The 21,508-nt window shown below is 35.4% G+C and overlaps 2 protein-coding genes across 2 annotated transcripts; both read left to right on the top strand.

Annotated features, from left to right (window-relative positions):
• Positions 1-1,669: 1,669 nt before the first annotated feature.
• LOC110801180 (uncharacterized vacuolar membrane protein YML018C) lies at positions 1,670-7,519 on the top strand. Its single transcript, XM_022006506.2, has 8 exons — positions 1,670-2,067; positions 3,518-3,898; positions 4,483-4,700; positions 5,922-5,992; positions 6,091-6,192; positions 6,396-6,513; positions 6,603-6,738; positions 7,145-7,519. The coding sequence occupies exons 1-8, from the start codon at positions 1,987-1,989 to the stop codon at positions 7,205-7,207; spliced, it is 1,170 nt and encodes a 389-aa protein (XP_021862198.2). The 5' UTR covers positions 1,670-1,986; the 3' UTR covers positions 7,208-7,519.
• Positions 7,520-11,919: 4,400 nt separating this feature from the next.
• LOC130465595 (uncharacterized) lies at positions 11,920-12,717 on the top strand. Its single transcript, XM_056834419.1, has one exon. The coding sequence runs from the start codon at positions 11,920-11,922 to the stop codon at positions 12,715-12,717; it is 798 nt and encodes a 265-aa protein (XP_056690397.1).
• The last annotated feature ends 8,791 nt before the right edge of the window (positions 12,718-21,508 follow it).

The raw sequence follows: 21,508 nt of genomic DNA, 5'->3' as shown, positions 1-21,508 counted from the left end.
ATTTACTAATTATTCAAATGTTGCAGCAACATGCTACTTGTCCGCGGAAAATTAAGTTACTTATGGACGACATCAAGCACTTGCTTACGCCAGCTATATTTCGCGCTATGTATACCGGGAAGCTAATCGTGCAACAGACTATGTTGCAGGTATTTGTCAACACATTCAGAGCTACCAAGATATAGGCCTTCTCATCGATGTTAAATTTTCTTATTTTATTTTCTTAGATAAATTAGGATACGGAGTATAATTTTGAGAGAAAATTATCCTAATTTTTATTCACTTTTCTTCATAAAAAAAATGTAGCTTGAAGCCTTGAATTTTTTTTGTAAGCACTAAAGAATAAGGTGCCCTCCCGCTAAAAAAAAAGAAATACTTCCTCCATTTTTTTATTATTGCACCATCTACATTGGGCACAAGAATTAAGAAAGGTGGTAAAAGGTGAGAGATTGACAAAAATACCCATGTGATTAAGTACAAGTTGTAGGTAAAGAACAAGTGGGGTTTGGTCCCCACCACCCATACAAGGATAAAAATGTCATTTCATGTAAGTAAACTTACTAAAAAAGGAAATGATGCAATTAATATGCAACTTCCAAAAAAGGAAAATGGTGCAATAATAAAAAAATGGAGGAAGTAAAAGGTAAAATACACGTAGTAGAACAATAAGAGAAGATGCACGGTGCACCTACCGCGACTACCGGCTACCGGCTAGAGCTGTCAAAACAGGTCATCGGGTCGGGTTTGGGTCGGGTCATCTCGGGTTTCGGGTCATGATCAGGTCGGGTCGTGTCGGGTCAATATTTCATTCGGGTTGAGTTCGAGTTCGGTCGGGTCGATTTCAGGTCGGGTCATATCGGGTTTTTTCCTATCCCGGGTTCAGGTCGGGTTCGAGTCGGGTCACATTTCGGTCAGGTTTGATTTCGGGTTCGGGTCTTATCGGGTCGGGTTTAAGTCGGTTTGTAGCAGATAATTTCGGGTTCGGGTCTTATCGAGTCGGGTTTAAGTCGGTTTGCAACACAGTTATTTTCGGGTTCGGGTCTTAGTTTGGATCGGATAATAATCAGATCAAATAGAATTCAGATTGGGTCACTCTCAGGGACGGGTCAAACTCGGGTCTGATAATTAACCTATACATTTTAAGGATTTATATTCTAAAAAATTTTGTTTAACTTATTTTAGAGTTAAATTTTTCAATATTTAGCAATAAATATTTAAAATAGATATATCAATGAAGTTAATATTTGGTCATGTCATTGATAACTCGGGTAAATCGAGTAGCGGGTTCTCACAGGTCGGGTCAATAGCAGGTTTCATCGAGTTACAATCGGTTTCGGGTTGACATCGGATCGGGTATCAAATCGGGTTCGGGTCATTGTTCGGTCGGGTCAGTTCGGTTATCGGTCATTTTCGGGTCGGGTGTCGGGTTCGGGTTCGGGTGTTACAACATCGGGTTAAAATCGGTTATCGGTTTTTTCGGGTCGGGTACAGGTCGGATTTCGGGTTACCTGTTTTACCGTAATTTCGGATCATGGTCGGTTACGGGTTCGGTCGGTTCAGGTCGGGTTTTCGGGTCGGGTCAGTTTTTGACAGCTATACTACCGGCTACTCCGTACATCATAGTGAGTAGTAAGTTAGTAACTACGGAGTACCCAAATAATTGTAGTGGACTAGTAGTTTTCCCTCCTCTTCAACTTCCTTCATTCCCCCGTCTTTCTTTCTCTCTCTTCCCCACAAAAGCAAAAATAACCCCCCAAATTTCTGCTTCAAGCAACCCAAACCACCCTCTTCAATAATACAGTATTCAATTACTTCACCACCCTCTCAGATCTCACACCTTTCAACTCCCTTTTCTGTTTATTTCAGCAACCTAATATTTTCCCATAAATTTTCGAACAAGTCCCAGCTCAATTAGATCTCTTCATTTCTTTTCTGCTTGAACTAAAATTTTAGTGATTTTAGGGGGTTTTCGTTGATTTTTTTTTGATGAGTTTTAAGTATAATGCTGGGTTGTTTCTCATTGGAACTGTTGTTGTCATTTGGGTTTCCTCTGCAGAAGTTACCCAGGTTAGTATTCAATTCTGTTTAATTGAGTTATTAACTGTTTTGTGATCCTTTTTTAGGGATTATATTGCGAATTACGGGTTTATTTACTAAAATAGTTATGGGTTTGATTTATTTTGTTATTTGTAATTGGGTTTTATGTTATTCAGTTTAAATTTTGATGTGGGTTTGTATCCAATTGTTCAACATTGAAGACTGCTTTTGCTGTATTTTGTGTTTGGGCATAATTCTGTTTTTTGTTGTGTGTGTTAGTCGAGGTAGAAATATTTGTTGGAAATTGAACATTAGAGTTTTTTTATTTTGTCATTTTTTAATTATAATTGGTGCATTTGATGTTACTGGAAAGGGGTTTGTAGCAGAAGATTTGGGAAAATTGTGCATTTGTGCATCAATTACTCATCGAATTTGCTTCTTTATAATAGCTAAATGACATAAGTATGATGATTGATGATGCTATTAGGATGGACTTCTAACTATACAATATGGGTTAGTGATTGACCAAAGTTGACTGTAGTATTGTGAGAGAATCAGATTGACTTTAGTCAAAACTTTCGTGTCCCTGTCTCCCAGCGTTGTATCCTATCCATGTTTGATGAACACTTTCGAATTCCGATAGAATGACAACTTAACTGGAATATAATATCTTCCATCCATCTAGGCAGTACAGTTACGAAAGTGGATAGAAAGGTGCATTCTATTCACCTGATTTTCACTTACTTTTTTTTTTTGTGAACTTATCAACAGAGCCTTAAGATCAATTCTTTGTGACTTGGCAAATAGTCTCTCCGTCCATAATTAACAAGCACATACTGATTACTATTTTGGGATTTCCGGAAAATGTTATCTTTCTAAAGTTGGCATGGTTTACAAATGAATTTCCAAGATGCCCTTAGTCCTTACATGTTACACCCTACATAGAGTGAGTATAAGGGAGAGTGAGAATATCCAAGCTTTATAATGGATGTTTAAGTACTATTGTTATGGAGTATTAGGGAGGTGGTAGTTTGTGTGGTTTTCTTTTCGTCACTTAGGGGGGGGGGGGGGAGAGGTGCTGTTGCGATGCCTTAAAAGAAGGGAGAGGATGGGGTGACACTGTGCCAGTAGAAGGACTTTAGTGCTTATAAAGTATTTACAAAACAATAAAGCAAATTACAATAACACCTTACTGTGAAGGAGTTGCTGTACTCTGCTCCTTTGTCATCTCGCCGGTAAACTATTTCAGCAGCCTTTACCATACCCCGTTCCTTACCCTGAGAATATATTCGTGCAGAACGTTCTATCTTTCTGCTCTATGTCAAAGTTTACATGTGAAGATACAGCTTATACGTGAATGAATAATTTCGTGTTTTCAGAGTTGTATCAATTTTTGTTTCATAATTACTTTCCATAATTACACTACACGATTGAAGCATACGTTTGTCCTTACCTTGTCTGACAATTACCTACCATGCAGGACATATATAATGCATATAGACAGCCGTTTGCAGTGACATATCTTGGAGCATCTCTGATGGTGGTTTACCTTCCCATATCCTATATTAAAGATTGGTTTTATCGTAAAATGAAGAATTGCTCTTCAAGGAATGGGAAACTTGTTGAAACTGTGAAAGATTCTGTGGACATACTTGATTCTCCTCTTAAGTACGTTGAGCAGAAAATCTGTGCAATGGAACTCGAGGGGAATCCCGTAAAAAAGGACAGTGACTTAAACCTTTCTTTGGGAGAAGAAAAACCTTTTCTAGATGATGGTTTGAGGAAGTCGGAGAGGGAGCTCAGCAAATGGGAAATTGTTAGATATGGATTATACCTTGCCCCTCTTTGGTTTGCTGTTGAGGTAAGCAAATGGGATATTCTTTTTATTTCTCATTTCTGTTTGAATGGTTTTGTCTACTTTTTTATGATCCATTTGACTGTTTACATTCTGTCATATACTATAAGTTCTATAAGTTGGTTGCTTGAAAAGTTTAATCTTTTTGTACTGCGTTTTACATATTATGCTTTTGGTTTTTGACAACTAGTATATCTTATTTTTGCTATGTGTGTTCCTTGAAGTCGGTTTCTTTTCTTTTGGCCCGTTGAAGTCTGTTTCCCTAAAAGGCGCATCTCTCTAAGCCAAGATCGTCCGCGGTGCATTCAATTGTACTTTCTGGGGGGGAGTATTTATAACTTATAAGGGGCCCATTTAGGGTAGAAAATAGGTTCTTATGAAAACTCTTCTTTTAGGTTACAGATGAGTTTCTTTGGACAAGAACTATATCGAAATTTCAAGTAGATTTTGAATTTGCTGTTGAAACTCAGCAGGTTGAGGACTTGAGGTTGCACTGTGGAAGGAAAATCCTGTTGCTAATACATCTCATCTGTTCCCTTGATCAGTTTTGTAAAGCAAGATTTATGACATGAAAATTTATTTTCCTGTAGTATCTTTCAAATGCTGCCTTGGCACGTACTAGTGTTGCAAGTACAACAGTCTTATCCTCGACCTCTGGGCTTTTTACTCTTTTCATCGGAGTGCTCCTTGGAGAGGATTCATTGAATATGGCCAAGGTTGTTGCTGTATTTGTTAGCATGTCCGGTGTTCTCATGACAACTCTGGGGAAAACTTGGGCCGCGGATGAGTCGCAACTTAGTAGTTCAAGGTAACTCTTCTGAAGTTTCTGCCTTCCTGTTAACCAATTTGGGAGTCATTTTTATGTAGTGTATTGGATGAATATGTATGTGTGGTATACGACAGGAAGAAGCACTTATCTTCTGTTTCTGCCTCATCCCCATTTCTCAAGCGCACAAGTACCGATGAAATTTTTCTTGTCTTTTGAATTGGATCCATCATGTCAAGATAGTAATTTTTGGTTGCAGAGCTCTATTTTTCACTTTAATGGTGGAATTTTATTAAAAATAAAAGAGGCTATTTCAGCTTACATTTTCTGCAGAATTCACAAAGGATGAGACTAAAATAGTATAATGTTTGAGGCCCTTAGTCCTTGCCTTGATCAACCACATCACCCTACAAGATGTTTGCTTCCACTTCTGCAGAGCCTGTAGAGACTTTCTGCAATATGATTGAGACTTCTAGGTCCAATGGAGCAACCTCGCCGTTGCACCACAAATCTACTATCATCTGTTATATTTTAATCTTTGTAGTTTATATCTATTTTCTATTATGAACACAAGTTACTTGCTTACATGTTCATTGTCATTCATTATGTTTGAATTTAATGCTACAAGTAGGATATTGTAATTTAAAACTACCGTGTTTGAGTGATTTTTTTCTCCTTCCTCAGCTGCTAATGGACCATTTTACTTTGTCAACTATTGACAAGACATTATTTGCTCAGTAGCTTCGGATTAGTCTTTGTGACTGCATAGTAAACTGTGCTGTCAGTGTATCTCAAACGGGTATGGAGCATAAACTATAATGTAATATATCACCTGCCAAATGGGAGTAACATTTATATATTATTACTGATCTGCTCCTTTATGTGGGTAATAGGTTCCTCTATCAGTTTTAACAACTGCCATTACCACTTTCTTGAGGCCTACTAATTGATTGTTGTATCCCAATACTTCATTCCTCTCATTCCAAGTGTGTCCTGATAAGGAATAAATAGTTCAGACTTTAGACTTTAGACATTAGATGCTAGTTTAGTACAGTAACAAACATGTATTTGGATAGGTTATGATGTCACATCTTTTCAACTGAAGCCCTTAATGTCATGCAACGTCCTTTTATGGTCATATGTAATAACTATGAAGTGTGCTTTCTCTTTTCGCATTCTGATGATCTACTGGGTTACTGATTCTGGTTTTTTCGATATTTGTGATTTTTGTTACTGATTGACATTTCAAATCTTTTCTTCCAGTGATGGACAACGTTCACTTACGGGGGATCTTTTTGGGCTTCTCTCAGCTATGTCATATGGGCTATTCACCGGTTAGAGGCTATGTTTAAAACTTTAATTTTTTTTTTATTGTTAGCAGTTTAGCACCATACCCCCTGCAATGCTTACTTTTCTATTTTTAAATATGCAGTGCTGCTGAAAAAGTTTGCTGGTGAGGAAGGAGGAAAAGTGGATGTTCAGAAACTTTTTGGATACATTGGTTTCTTTACTCTAATAGCCCTTTGGTGGCTTGGTATGTGATCTTTCCTTGTATTTTTAAGTGATCCAGTTTTCTGTTATCTATTCTGGAACAAAGGGGGAAAAAAATTGTGACAAGAAAGCTAGTGCAGGGTTTGCTGGAGTTTGTGCTACCATGTGCCTTGTGAGACAGTGAGAGTCTATATTATATTTTGCTTGTTCAGTCAAATGACAGTTTTTCTGGTATTTGTCTTTCAGTGTGGCCGTTGACGATTTTAGGAATTGAACCAAAGTTCACTATTCCCCACTCTGCTAAAACAGATGAAGTTGTTCTTGCCAACGGACTAATTGGAAGCGTTCTCTCTGATTACTTTTGGTATTTAGTCACCCAATCCCAAATTTGCAATAAATGGTTCATCTTTTCAGTTTATTCTTAACAAAAGTGCTAACTATTCTTCTTATCAGGGCATTATCTGTTGTATGGACAACTCCACTAGTTGCAACTTTGGGTATGTCACTCACGATCCCACTTGCGATGTTGGCTGACATGGTTATACATGGTCGGCATTATTCCACAGTCTATGTTCTTGGCTCTGTCCAGGTAACTTTCTCAATTTCAACTCAAATTTGATTTCATTTACAAAGTGAGGAATTATATGAGTGCTTTGACAGGATAAATACCATTTCCCAACTTATTCCATATGTTTAAGCAATGGCATACACTAGTTGTGCATAATGTGCTTATCAGTTAACTCACACATCCTATTCCCTATCAAAATGGTGGTTGGGTTTTTTCTATCCTTTCCTCTCTTTTTTTGACAGCCTTTTTTGTGGTACTAATATGGAGTACTGAAATTTATGTGAAATCTGTCATAAAAAGCCTCACCAGAATTTTCTGTTAGAAACATCAGTAGAATTTTCTGTTAAAAATATGCATAGTTTTTAAAGCTTTATGATTTTCAATCAATTTTGCTTAAACGTTTTCATGGAAATGCTCAACATTACAGGTATTTGGCGGATTTGTAATTGCTAATATTTCGGATTGGTGCTCGAAGAGGCTGGGTTTATAGCATGCAGGAATTACAGTTAGCTCAGTCTCTCAAATTCTTTTGTCTCGTCATCAGCTTTAATTGCTCTTTGTGCGAGAATTGTCATAAAAAGGAGTATGATCCCCTAAGGGGTAATAGGCATTTGCACAGAATAGAAAAAACAGAATAATATACTCTAAATCATGTCTTGGTGAAATATGAAAAGAAATACGAAGCGTAGTCATTAAGATTAGTTACTAAAAAATCGGTTTGTGTATGGGTCTTGCACCCTGTGTATATACATTGTTATTGTACTAATCTGGAAATACAAATTCAACTCAGTTTTGTGTCAAAGTCAATTTGACTGCGAGTGTGTTCTCAACTCCACCTCTGCTGACTGGGGTGTGGCCCAAATAGTAACCGAATTAGTATCTAGGTCTTGAATTATCGATTTTTTAATTTTTTTTAAAGGTAAAATTAGTTTATTAGTAAAATAGTGGCATCTACAATAGAAATCAAAAATAACAAATACAAAATAATTTGGATCAAACACAATTCTAATTCGGTAATACCACGATCGTTGTGGATGAGATTAGACAAATGATGAATACCCTCTTTCACATCGTTGTTTGAGCCTTTAACAAGGTTTGTTACAAATTTGTATCGTTAAATAACGCTTATTATCAGTTTATCACAACCTAAAAAAAGCTTCAAGAAAAACAATGTCCATGACTACATGATTAAATTTGGTGTTTGTTACTCTGCCGAACCAATGTAGTTTTGATGATGACAAACTAAAGTAATTAACTAACTTGGCTTTTAAGTTGTATGTGTGCAAAGATCGTTAATGAAAGGTTGTTCTTATACTATCAATTATAGAGCTTACTGAAAGTTGATGATCGTGAGAAGTTCATAGCAAATAAGCATAAGTTCCACAGCTAGAAATCTGGAAATGCAGGGCAGTTCCTAAGGAGTACCTCCAAACAAGCTGGAAATTACAGAGTTTATAAAGAGGAACTGGAACTCCAAATGAGTTGGAGGAATTGCGGAAGAGAAGGAACAGTTCTTAAGGGGAAACTCGAAGAGAAGAATTTGAACGTATGAGTTTACTTTCTAGGCGTCAAGGTAAGGAAACAAGAAGGAACTATGTGTTATGGAACTCGTGTCAATGGAACTCAGTCTAGGATCACTTACTATATTTTTTAATATGTTGTATTTTCTGAAAAAATGAATAATTATGCCCATCTTCCCATAAGAACTTCATGTAAAATGAATAAAAATGAAGGCGATTGATACACAACTATTGAAATACAATCATCTACTAACGAGACCTTGGACCTAGTGGGACTAAGTGATGCTCAACTCGAATAGAAAATTTATTGCCAGTGCTCGACTCGTGCTCATTGAAGTTTCAAGTCGAGTCGCTCGTTAAAAGTTTTGGTCTTTCTAGAATCCTACGCCTTTTTTTTCTACTCTTTATGTAAGTTTTAAAAATATTTATTACTAATTTACTTGTTTTAAGAAGTATCGAGACTAGACCCGTTAAACGGATCGGTCGGGTTGGGTTGTAGAAAATTATTATCGGGTTCGGGTTGAATCGGGTCGGTCACTTTCAGGTTTGGGTTTACAAATGCTTGTTCAAGACCCAGAACTTTCGGGTTCGGTCGACCCAACGGGTTGAGAGATTTTAAAACGCACATTATATTTTCATTAATTTAGGTGATAAATATACAAAATATGGGCACAATTTAACAAATTTTCCTACACAAGTTTATATTTAGTCAAATTCAACCTTATATGGCGTATAATTCAAATTAAAATCATATTACACACAACAATGGTAAAAATAACGTGTTTATTATGCTTATATTTTCTCATAATCTCATTTATTACTATAAATACGATGATTTTCAATCGGGCGGGTCAAAAACGGGTTCGGTCGGGTTTTGACCCATTACTTTTCGGGTTGTTTGGATTCGGATAAAGTCGGGTTACGGGTCACAAAATCTTGGTTCAAGACCCAGTATTTTCGGGTCGGGTCGATTTTTAAAAAGGAAGTTGTGTTTCCTGTCAATATTTAAAAAGGAGGTTGTGTTTCCTGTCGAGAAAGTGTTCCGTATTTCAGCAGCTTTTGTGTCAGACGGCCTGACGCGCGCGTGAGCGTCCGACCGTGCTGACGTCAGCTACTTTGCCCACGCGCAGCTGTGTCACGCGCGTATAAATAGCAGTTTCATTTCTCTCTCCTCCTTGTTTCCTCTGTTGCCCCCTCTCTGCGGTCTCTCTCTCTCCTCTCTGCGATCTCTCTGCGATCTCTCTCTCCTCTCTGCGATCTCTCTCGGAGACCACCACCACCATGTCAGAAGGTTCAAGATCTCCTCTCTCTCGTCGTAGTCCCACCATCTATGTCCTGAGGTTACCATCATCTCTGAGATCTCTCTCCTCTGCGAACTCTCTCTCGCCGGAGATAACCACCGCCGTGTTAGAAGGTTCTCATCGGTCCTCTTTCTCGTCGCAGTCCCACCATCTATGTCCTGAGGTTTTAGGTTTTTTATTTTTATGTTATTTTTCCTTTAATTTTGTTGAATTTACGATTTGAGTTTTGGATTGATTTGGTTGATATTTCGAATTTAGGAAAGTTCGGTTTTTGATTTTTCGATTTCGATTTAAGTTTTGGGTGGTGGTGGTGGTGGTGGTGGTGGAGGAGGTGGAGGTGGATGTGCGTCTGGTGCTTCCAGGAAGGCGGTGAACTTCAACAGTTCAATCAACAATGGTGGCAATGGGTTCCGAGTTCCGACTGTTCAATCAACATAATTGAATTTTGTTTTCCTTTGATTTTCTGAAGCCTGGCTTCCACTCTTGAGTCAAAAAAAAAATTGGTACAATGAAGGCACAATGAAGGCAGAAGCCTTCCAATGAAGGTACAATGAAGGTAGATAACATCAACTAAAATGATTCTATTATTAACTAAAACAAATTTAACTTTAACTAGAATGAACTTATAATTAATTAAAACAAAACCCTTCTTCACTAAGGCAACATTATTCTTAACTAAATATAACAAAAGTGTAACTAAAATAAATGTGACTTTAATGAAAAAAATGTAACTAAACCATAAAATTACATAAAAATAATCAATAAATTGATTTAATATTAACTAAAACACGATAATTCTTAACTAAACCTAAGAAACTCTTAACTAAAACTCAAAATGCGTAACTAAAACTCAAAATGCGTAACTAAAACTCAAAATATCTTAACTAAAATTCAAAAAATTATAATGGCAAGAAAAAAAAATGTTGTATTTAGTTATGAAATACGATGTTGTATTTAGTTAAATTTGGATTTAGTTAAAATTAACTTATTGGTTCTCGTGCTTAACTAATTGGTTACATTGTTTAACTAATTATTTTCAATACTTTTTTTATATCTGTAAAGTTATAGGTTTCATTGCTTGACTAATTAGTTCATGTGCTTAACTAATTGGTTCAAATGCTTAACTAATTAGTTCGATTGATTAACTAATTAATTCCAGTGCTTAACTAATAGCTTTCATTGCTTAACTAATTGGTTCAAATGCTTAACTAATTAGCTCGATTGATTAACTAATTAATTCCAGTGCTTGACTAATTGGTTTCATTGCTTAACTAATTGGTTCAAATGCTTAACTAATTAGTTCGGTTGATTAAGTAATTAATATCAGTGCTTAACTAATTGGTTTCATTGCTTAACTAATTGGTTTCATTGCTTAACTAATTAGTTCGGTTGATTAAGTAATTAATTCCAGTGTTTAACTAATTGATTTCATTGCTTAACTAATTGGTTCAAATGCTTAACTAATTAGTTCGATTGCTTAACAAAATTATATTGTGTATTAGTTAAAAATTATATTGTTTTAGTTACAGTTTTGTTATATTTAGTTATGGAATGAAATGGTTCATTTACATTTTTTTTTTCACTTAAGCCATTTGAATTAGTTAAAAATATTTTATTTTAGTTAAGAATAATTTTCGTTTAGGTATGATTGATTTTGTTATGTTGTAATATAGTGTCTATGTAAAAGTTTTGGTTAATATTGTTTTAGTTAAGATAATTTTCATTTTAGTTATAAATAATTTCGTTTTAGAAAATCTGTTTTCTAGCTTTTGCGGGTTTCGAAGAGGACTCTCTCCTCCTTCGTCGCCATGGCAAACACGCGAAAGCAATCCAAGAAAAACAACAATGGTGGAAGCAAATCCAAAACAAAAACACCACAAGCACAATCGAGAGTAACAAATAAGACTAAATCCCAGGAAAAGCTTGACAAGAACCCTTCAATGGAGGAATGCGATGATATTTCCATAAACTCAGAGGAAAACCCAGATGATCAAGCTTTCGATCTGAATGAGATTTTGACACCAAAATCAAGCCTACAACATTTACAGCAACAATCGCAAGTCCGAGGAGAGTTCAATGCCTGGCTAAATGGACTCCATAGTGGTAAGGATGCTCGAACCCACTTTCAATCGAATTCGAAATTTGGCGCGAATGCTACTAGGTTGAGTATTCCTACGATTGAAAATCAATCTCTGACTATGAATAAACCCATTAATCTCACCAATAATGAAAATCTGAGTAGTAATGACTGTAACCCAATCCCATCCCCTGTTTTACCCTCTGTGGTGACAATTGATTTTGATGATATTAAAGAGGAACTTGAATTCTGGGAATCAGCTGTTGTTTGTTATGTGTTGGGTGCAAACCCTCCATAAAATGTGATGGAAGGATATGTGAGACGAATTTGGGGGAAATTTGGGGTAGACAAAGTTTCTCTGGTTGGGAAAGGCATATACCTGGTTCGTTTTGCAACTATGGAGAATTGTGAGAAAGTCCTCCAGAGTGGTTTCCAGTTGTTTGATTCCAAACCATTAATTGTGAAACCATGGTCACCTGACATCAATTTCAGTAAGGACCCTATCAAGAAAATCCCAATTTGGATCCAATTGCAAGGATTAGATGTCAAATACTGGGGGGATAAAAGTCTCACCAAGATTGTTAGTCAACTTGGTACTATGCTCAAAGTTGACCAGGCTACAAAAAATAGGGATAAATTGTTGTATGCAAGAGTCCTTGTGGAGGTTAGTGTGGATCAACCATTTCCAGAGGTGATTCACTTCATCAATGAAAAAGGAATCCAGGTTGACCAACAGGTCAAATATGACTGGTTGCCTATATCTTGTACAATTTGTGGGGGTATGGGGCATGACAAAGTCAAATGCACTAGGAGACCTGTTGGACATACTAGAAAGGTATGGATTCCAAAACCAATTCAGCAGGAAACAACTACCACTCAACCTATACAACAAGTGGAACCAGCCAATGTGTTTGTTCAAGCAACCAAGTTCAGTAGAATAGTGGGACATCAGTTGAAACCAGTGGTCACCTCCAACACATACCAAGCCTTGTCTGAATCTAATAATGAAGTGGAATGTGATGTTGAGGAGTCTATGAAGAATCATGCTGGTAGTGGGCACTCATTAGGCAGGGGGGTGGCATCCCCTAGTCCTAATGGATAAAGTGCTATGTTGGAATGTAAGGGGGATCAACAGGAAAGATAAACAATCAGATGTAAGATCAATGATTCATTCTCACACAATAAAACTTTGTTGCCTCCTGGAAACAAGAGTAAAGTCAGCCAAAATGGGTGATCTGTATCTTAACATTTTCCCAAATTGGTGCTTTACTACTAACCTAAGTCACCACAGAAATGGTAGAATTGTCCTAGCTTGGGACCCTGATGTGTTTCAGATGAACATTATCCATATGGACAGTCAAATGATTCATGGTTTTGTGATCCCTAGATACTCTGGAGTGGGATTTTTTGTCTCTTTCATTTATGGTTTTAACCTTGCAACTGAGAGAGAACCATTATGGGCCACTTTATGCACTCTGGCTGGCATGATCCACTCTGCCTGGGTGATCATGGGTGATTTAAATGCTGTAAAAGAAATAGAAGACAGGATTGGCTCTCCTGTGAGATTGTCAGATATCCAGCCAATGAGAAACTGCATGGCTAAGTGTCAACTTACAGAAGTAAAAACCATAGGCAGACTTTACACTTGGAACAACAAACAAGATGGTGGTAATAGGGTGTTCTCTAGAATTGACATAGTTCTCTCCAACTCTGCATGGGATGTTATGTTCCCCAATGCAGAAGCTTTATACCTCCCTGAAGGCACCTATGACCATTGCCCCATGGTTCTGAGTTCCTACCCCACCATACACCAGAAGAAGCCATTCAGATTTTATAACATGTGGACATCATCAGATGAGTTCTTACCCATTGTGGAAAGGAACTGGTCAAAATATGTTTATGGGTGTGTGATATTCAGAATCATTCAGAAGCTGAAATGGATCAAGCATGATCTGAAACTCCTAAACAAAACTGGTTACAGCAATGTTGAGGCAACCAAAGTTCAAATGCAAGCCCATCTGGCTGAGATTCAGGACAAACTTCACTCTGATCCCACCAACATTGATTTATCTACAGCAGAGAAGAATGCTGCAGCTGACTAGTTGCTTTCTTGGACTTTTACAGGAACCTTTTTTGCTACAAAAAAGACAACAGGATTCCCATCCAGAGAAGCATCATGGATAGAGGGCCAAGGCTCACTGAGACCCACAGGAACTCTCTCACTTGTAAATTCTCTTTGAATGATGTCAAGAGAGTTCTGGATAGCATACCAAGCAATAAAGCTCCTGGTTTAGATGGTTTCAATAGCCACTTCTACAAAAGTTCCTGGGACATCATCAAGAATGATCTCCTTGCTGCAGTGAATGACTTCTTTGAAACTGGGAAAATGCTAAGAGAGATTAATGTCACTTCAATCACCTTGATCCCAAAAATAAATGTTCCTTCTTCAGTAAGTGATTTCAGACCAATAGCCTGTTGCTCAGTTCTGTACAAATGCATATCCAAGCTGTTGTGTGATAAGTTGGGTTCAGTGCTACCAGATATCATTTCTCCTAACCAGGGAGCCTTTGTGAAAGGGAGATCCATTCTCCACAATGTCCTGGTGTGCCAGGATATAATCAAGATGTACAAGAAAGGTCAACTTCAAGCTAACTGTATGATGAAACTGGATCTCAAAAAAGCTTATGATACAGTTGAGTGGGACTTTATTGAGGAAGTTCTACTGGACCTGGGTTTTCCTACTCATTTTATTCATTTGATCATGACTTGCCTGAAAACCACTCAATACTCAATCCTGATCAATGGAACACCTACAGAACTGATCCACCCAAGAAGAGGTTTGAGACAAGGTGACCCTTTGTCACCATTGCTCTTTACTCTTTGCATGGAGTATCTCACAAGAGCAATGACATCCATTGGTGATCAAACTGATTTCAGATTCCACTCTAGATGCAGAAGATTAAAGCTTAACCACCTTTGCTTTGCAGATGACCTTCTTCTATTCTGTAAAGGTGATGCTCAGTCTGTGAAATTAGCTCTGCAAGGTTTCAAATGGTTTTCTGATAGCACTGGGCTAGAGGTTAATGCCAATAATCATCTCTTTATTGCTGTGGCATGTCTGCTTCTCAGTCACAGGAAATGGCCACTCTTACTGGTTTCAAGTTGAGATCTCTTGCTTTTTCTTATCTTGGTGTTCCAGTCAGTCCATGGAAAATGAAAGCTAGGGATTGTGATTGCCTCATTGATAAAATGACCTCCAAAATCAAAATTTGGAGCTCTAGGAATCTCTCCTTTGCTGGTAGAGCTCAACTGGTGAATTCTGTCCTGATGAGCATCTGTGTATACTGGTCTCAAATGTTTTTGCTTCCTAGTGCTATTCTTAAAAAAATCAATGTTGTATGCAGATCTTTCCTCTGGTTTGGCACCTATGATGATAGCAAACCAGGAGCAGTTGCCTGGGATAATTTATGTCAACCAAAAGCACAGGGGGGTCTTGGGTTTAGGAACATCTTAATTTGGAACCAAGCAGCTGTTGGGAAACAGGTATGGGCTATTGCTCAAAAGCAAGACAACCTATGGGTCTAGTGGATCCATACTGTCTATGTGAAAGACAAAGATTGGAGCCAGTTCACTGCCCCCACTGCTGCTAGCTGGGTAGTGAAAGTTCTATGCAAAATCAAAAGCCACTGCAATCACCAACTCAATTCCACTCAATGGCTGGCTAAGCCCAAGTACTCCATCAGGGACACCTACAGTGAGCTTTGCACTCAAGGAGCCAAAGTTCAATGGCAATCTTATGTCTGGAACAGGTTGAGTGTTCCTAAACATAGATTCATTCTATGGCTTGCTCTTTTGGACAAATTAAAGACTAAAGACAGATTGCATAAGTTAAATATCAGCACTGATGATTTGTGCCCTGTGTGTGGGACTGGCACTGAATCCACAATGCATCTCTTTTTTGAGTGCTCTTTTGGCACTGTTTGCAGGCAGCAGGTCTTGGCCTGGTTGGGATTCCAACAAGGCAGAAACTCCATGTTACCTCTCTTGAAGTGGATCCAGAGATATGGTAGAAGCAAGGTTCATAAAACCATCTTATACACTGCAATTGCATGTCTGGTGTACCACATATGGAAGGCAAGGAACTCTGCAGTGTGGAACTTGAAGGTTCCTAGTATCAAGTGTATTGTTCAGTCTGTACAAACTGAAGTGAAGGGTAGAGTCACTAATCTCATCAGTAGTAAAGCAAGTACAAGGGATAGGGACTGGTTTTTCAACCTGTAAAGGGTGGGTCTGGTTAGCTAAGGTTTCTTAGCTTTTTTGTTTGCTCCTGTTTCCTTGTGATAACAGGTTAGCCTGTGTGTAAACTGTTTTGGGTGATCAATAAAATTTATTACTTGCTTGCCAAAAAAAAAAAATTCGTTTTAGTTATGAGTATATATTTGTGTTAGTTCAGGAAATTTTTGTTTTAGTTAAATATAAATTTGTTTTATTTAAGATAAAATTTTTGAGGTTTAGTTATGGTTTTGTGACTTTTAGTTAAGATTTTCTTAGTTTTAGTTCGTATTTTTGAAAAGATAGGTAAAAGCCCCAAAACATTACACCTAGCCCAATATAATATAACTTTAGGTTCACTAGTAAAAAAATTTCATTAATCGATTTATCTTAACTAAAACAAGATATTTTTTAACTAAACCTAAGAAAATTTTAACTAAAACTTATAAAATCTTAACTAAACTTAGAAAAACGTAACTGAAACTTCTGAAATCATAATTAAAACTCCGAAAATCTTAACTAAAACTTCTAAAATCATAACTAAACTCAGAAAATGTTAACTAATTAGTCACATTGCTTAACTAATTGGTTTCATTGCTTAACTAATTGGTTTCATTGCTTAACTAATTGGTTCAAATGCTTAACTAATTAGTTCGATTGATTAACTAATTAATTCCAATGCTTAACTAATTGGTTTCATTGCTTAACTAATTGGTTCATATGCTTAACTAATTAGTTCGATTGATTAACTAATTAATTCCAGTGCTTAACTAATTGTTTTCATTGCTTAACTAATTGGTTCAAATGATTAACTAATTAGTTCGATTAATTAACTAATTAATTCAGTGCTTAACTAATTGGTTCGATTGCTTAACTAATTAGTTCGATTGCTTAACTAATTGGTTTCAGTGCTTAACTAATCGTTTATATTGCTTAACTAATTGGTTCAATTTTAACCAATTAGTCCGATTGCTTAACTAATTAGTCTGATTGCTTAACTAATTGGTTTCAGTGCTTAACTAATCGTTTACATTGCTTAACTAATTCGTTCGATTGCTTAACTAATTAGTTCTAATGCTTAACCAATTGGTTCGATTGCATTGCTTTAACTAATTCGTCAATTATATGTATTACTTTATATAACTAAAACATACAAGATGTAACTGAATACAACAAAAGCTTAACTAATTGGTTTCATTGTTTAACTAATTGATTCAAGTGCTTAATTAATTGGTTTCATTGCTTAACTAATTAGTTCGATTGCTTAACTAGTTGGTTTCATTGCTTAACTATTAACTAATTAGTTACATTACTTTAACTAATTCATTCAATTGCTTAATTAATTGATTTTATTGCTTAACTAATTAGTTCAAATGCTTAACTAATTGATTCTAGTGCTTAACTAATTAAATAACTAAAACAAAGTTATTCTCAACTGGCAAGCCTAGCACCAAAATACAAATTATTTATCAACCAAGTGAAGGATCTAATTGCTCACGAGCTTATGGAGTCGATTTAGAGCTTTCTCAACTCGTGCTCGCCAAAGTTTCGAGTCAAACTTTAATCGGTTTTTTATTTGAGTTGAGTTTGTTTAACTCGATTAACACCCTTGTTCGTTATCATACGGTAAGCCAACTAATATAGGATAATGGAATCTTCCCCATTTAGCTAACCAAGTTTTGGAGTTAACCCCATGATTGGGGTCCAAGTTTTAGAAAAAATCAACAATTGGGACCTCACTTTTTTTTGGTCAATAATTGGGACCTCATCTTACTTTTTTAGCCAAAGTTAACTATGGTGGTTAAAAAAATGTTAAGTCCTTGGGTTAAGAAATAAGAAATATAATTATAACATTTTATTTTTGCAAAAATACAAAACTAATTTAATTAATTAATTGTTATTCTTACACCTCCAATATCTCCCTCTTGAACAAACATCATCGGAAACTATCAACACCACATTAATTTCTATTTTCTTTATTAATGAAGTTCGTCCATTATGATTAGTTCACAGTTCAACGATAAATTGAAAAAAGAAATGTTAAGTAACTAATTTCTAATATTTACATAATTTTACTTCGAAACCAACAAAATCAAAATGTTCCCTTGAATGTTTTAACATAGAGCTATAAAATGAGCCATGTCAAGGGCGGCTCCGGCCCAAACTTAATGAAATTGGTCTGTTCGGGTCATAAATAAGTCATATTTAGTCAGTTCAAGTGACCTATTTAGCATAGCCCAGTCCGTCCTGACCCATAATTTTTTTAAAGAAAATGAGTACGTATACGAGTCACATTCTAAAAATACTTGTAGTATGTATCAATCTATCATACTTCTCACTGTATGTCACCCCTTTAAAAGGCATCTTCATTTGAAACAATGGTCAACCTCATTTTACTTTCAATCAATTTATAAGGTATGCAAAAAAAAATTCTCTCCTTAAGTGATTAAGGTATAAACATCACGAAGTAAACATAAAAAGTTAAAAAAAAATAAAAAATCAAACAATAACAAATCTATCAAAATCAACACAAAAACAATAAAATTTAGCAGCATTTAATATCATACAAAATCACAAAATCACAAAATTAACCAATTCAATCATTAATCTCACAAAAAATCACAATTTTTTTTTGAGGGGAACAAAAAATCACAAAATTAACAAGTACGGAGTACTAATTAACTCAAATCTAAAGACGAACAAAATAAACCCAATAAAACCCCTAAAAAATTGGCAAATAATACTACTTATTAAGTCATAACTCTTATAATTTATTTTTGATTTATTTTATTAGTTTGAATAGTCAACCTTGAGTTAAAGGTGAGTTAAACTACCAAAAATCTAACCTTAGGTCCCAATTATTGACCCAAAAAAACGTGAGGTCCCAATTGGTGATTTATTGCAAAACTTAGACCCCATAATGGGCTTAACTCCCAAGTTTTGATTTAATGTTTAACTAGTATGGGCCCCTGCTTATGCACGGGATTCTATAAATTAGGAAACAAATAAAATGGGGCATTAGATTTTTAAAAACACTCACTTTGTACATTGTAGTAGTAATAACATAAATAAGAAGTAATTATGAAATATTTTTTTAGCGATGCTAGATAATTGAAATGTTGCTAGATGCCTAAGACAAAATGTCATATTCTAATAAAGTAGCTTATCAAAAAGTTGTTATCAATTGACTTTTCTAAGTATATCATTTTAGTTTTGATTGACTGTATTTAGCTAGTTGGAAGTACACTTATAAGAATGATTACAATAGCGATATTGTATAATTTTATGGATGTTAGTTGATTTTTATGAAATAAATATTTACTTGAAATGGTACTAATTTTCATATAATTATTCAAGATGTGACTTTCTATAAATATATTTTGTCTGATTTTTTTATAAATAGGTTGGATTATTATAACCAATATTCCTTTTATTTAATGAGTTTTCATATTTTCTTTGTTTAAAAGATGTTCTATATCCCTCATAACGAATGATGTTTTATTCGAGCTTCCATATTGTTGACTAAGTATATATGTAAATAATACTCCGTAGTACATAGAATTTATTTTCTCGTAGTATACAACCATTTTTCACATATTTTCATTATTTCCTTTAATGATCTCATCCTAAATATATTCATGTTTTTCTCCATGTACTATTTATATAGTTGTTAGCATGTAGAGATTGATTAATGAGCGTTTGTTTTAAGGTTTTCAAGAAATATAAGTGAATCAATTGAGTTGATTCCCTTATATATGTGTTGTTTATTAGTTAAATTTTGTGTCATTCCCATACCCTTTCTTACCGTCAAACTTCCTCCCCACCTCCGTCTCTTCTTTTCCTCTACTCTAAGGCCACCTTGATCACGTCACCTCACATTATTCCACCACCTCTCGATCCAACGACCACACCCACCGGAATCATCTACCTTCCTAACCCTCTACCTCCAACCACCAAGATAGAAATGTTACCCAACTATCACGAATTTTACACCATCAACAAAAATATCCTAACCAACCCAACTGCAATCAGAATTCCCACCATCGGCGACAAAAATCTCACTCCGATCCACCAACAACCGAATGAGCTACACTCTTAATAACCCACACAATTACCCGTAAAATCTCCCAGCTATCACGAAGCCAACAACCATCATCCTCTCACATGTATCTTATAATAATATCTTATTAAAATGACTGATGAAGTAATTTTACCTTGCTCCTTATTTTTTACTCTCTTCTAAAATATTACATCTTTTTGCCAGAGGGTGTTATGTTTACTTTTTTCTTGATAGTCGAAAGGATTGTATGTTTATTTTATTTTTTTAATAATAAATTATAAAATGTATGGTTTAATCATTTGACTGAAGTACCTACTTTTTTTATTAAATTGATTAATTATACGTTAAATGAATAATTAAAAAAAATGACGCCATATGTGTTAGATTGATTGGAATTATTTTTCAATTATTTCATAATATTTAATAATTTGTGTCGAAATAGTAAGTTATTATATTTATGTTATTCAAATTTCCTTTCAAGAGATAAGCAACCTGATTTTTTTTTTCTTTTTATTTTTTCCTTATTAATTGGTATGTATATATCATTCATTTAATACAATATTTTTTATTTCCTTTTTTGTCAATGGTTATTTTCTTATTATGGGTAGTTTGAATTCTCCTCTTTTTTTCTTCTTCTTTTTTTCCTTATTTATTGCTTAATTGGTGCATGATTGAAGTTGCATGTGATTGATTGATTTCCTTTTGATGGAGTATGATGTGGCAATTGACGTGGCATATGTGAGAAGAGAGGATTGAGTGTTTGGAGGCCTCACATTCACCGATATTCTGCTTTAATAATATAGATATTCTGCGAATGTGTACTATATATCTTAGTTTTGAATTCCCTCTTCATTGATTATATTGCCTACGTCTTTCTATAATAAAAAGCCGATACAACAATTGCTTTGCGTAATTTTTTTGGACTTTTTGCCCCCCCCCCCCCTTAATACTCCGTTACATCCTTACACCTTATTTGGCTTCGTTTATTTTGACAGAAAATACTTTTTCGAAAATTAAATTTTTTGTTCTTTGTCTATTTTGTTAAGGATGGATAATAATTTTTCCAAATACGGAACACTTTCTCGACAGGAAACACAACTTCCTTTTTAAAAGTTGTAGGAATACCCCTTACATTTCTATTACTCCCTTAGTCCCTTAATACTCGACCTGTTTTGACCGGACACTTTTGCCAATGCACAACTTTGACCACCAATTTCTTTAACTACATATTATAAAAACTTATAAAAATATTAATATTTTGAAAATATATATTAAGATGAAGTCAACAATATATTATATACTAACATTTGTTTTTATATACTAGAAATAAAATAGGGTCAAAGTGAATTACGGAGTATGTGAATAGTGCAAAAAGTAAAAACAAGTGGAGTATTAAGGGACAGAGGGAGTACATTTCTATTACTCTCCTCCAACCCATCTCTTATTTTCACTTTCATGTCCTTTTTTCTTAAAACTTTTCTTGTAAAAAAACAAACAAAGGAAGACTATTATCCGTTGATGTTTTCCTTTGAAAATTATTTTTCATGAAAAATCATTTCCA

This window comes from Spinacia oleracea, chromosome 1 (genome assembly GCF_020520425.1).
Source record: "Spinacia oleracea cultivar Varoflay chromosome 1, BTI_SOV_V1, whole genome shotgun sequence".
Classification (NCBI taxonomy): Eukaryota; Viridiplantae; Streptophyta; class Magnoliopsida; order Caryophyllales; family Amaranthaceae; genus Spinacia; species Spinacia oleracea.
The sequence above is the reverse complement of the archived record's forward strand: the minus strand, read 5'-3'. Positions and strand labels throughout refer to the sequence as shown.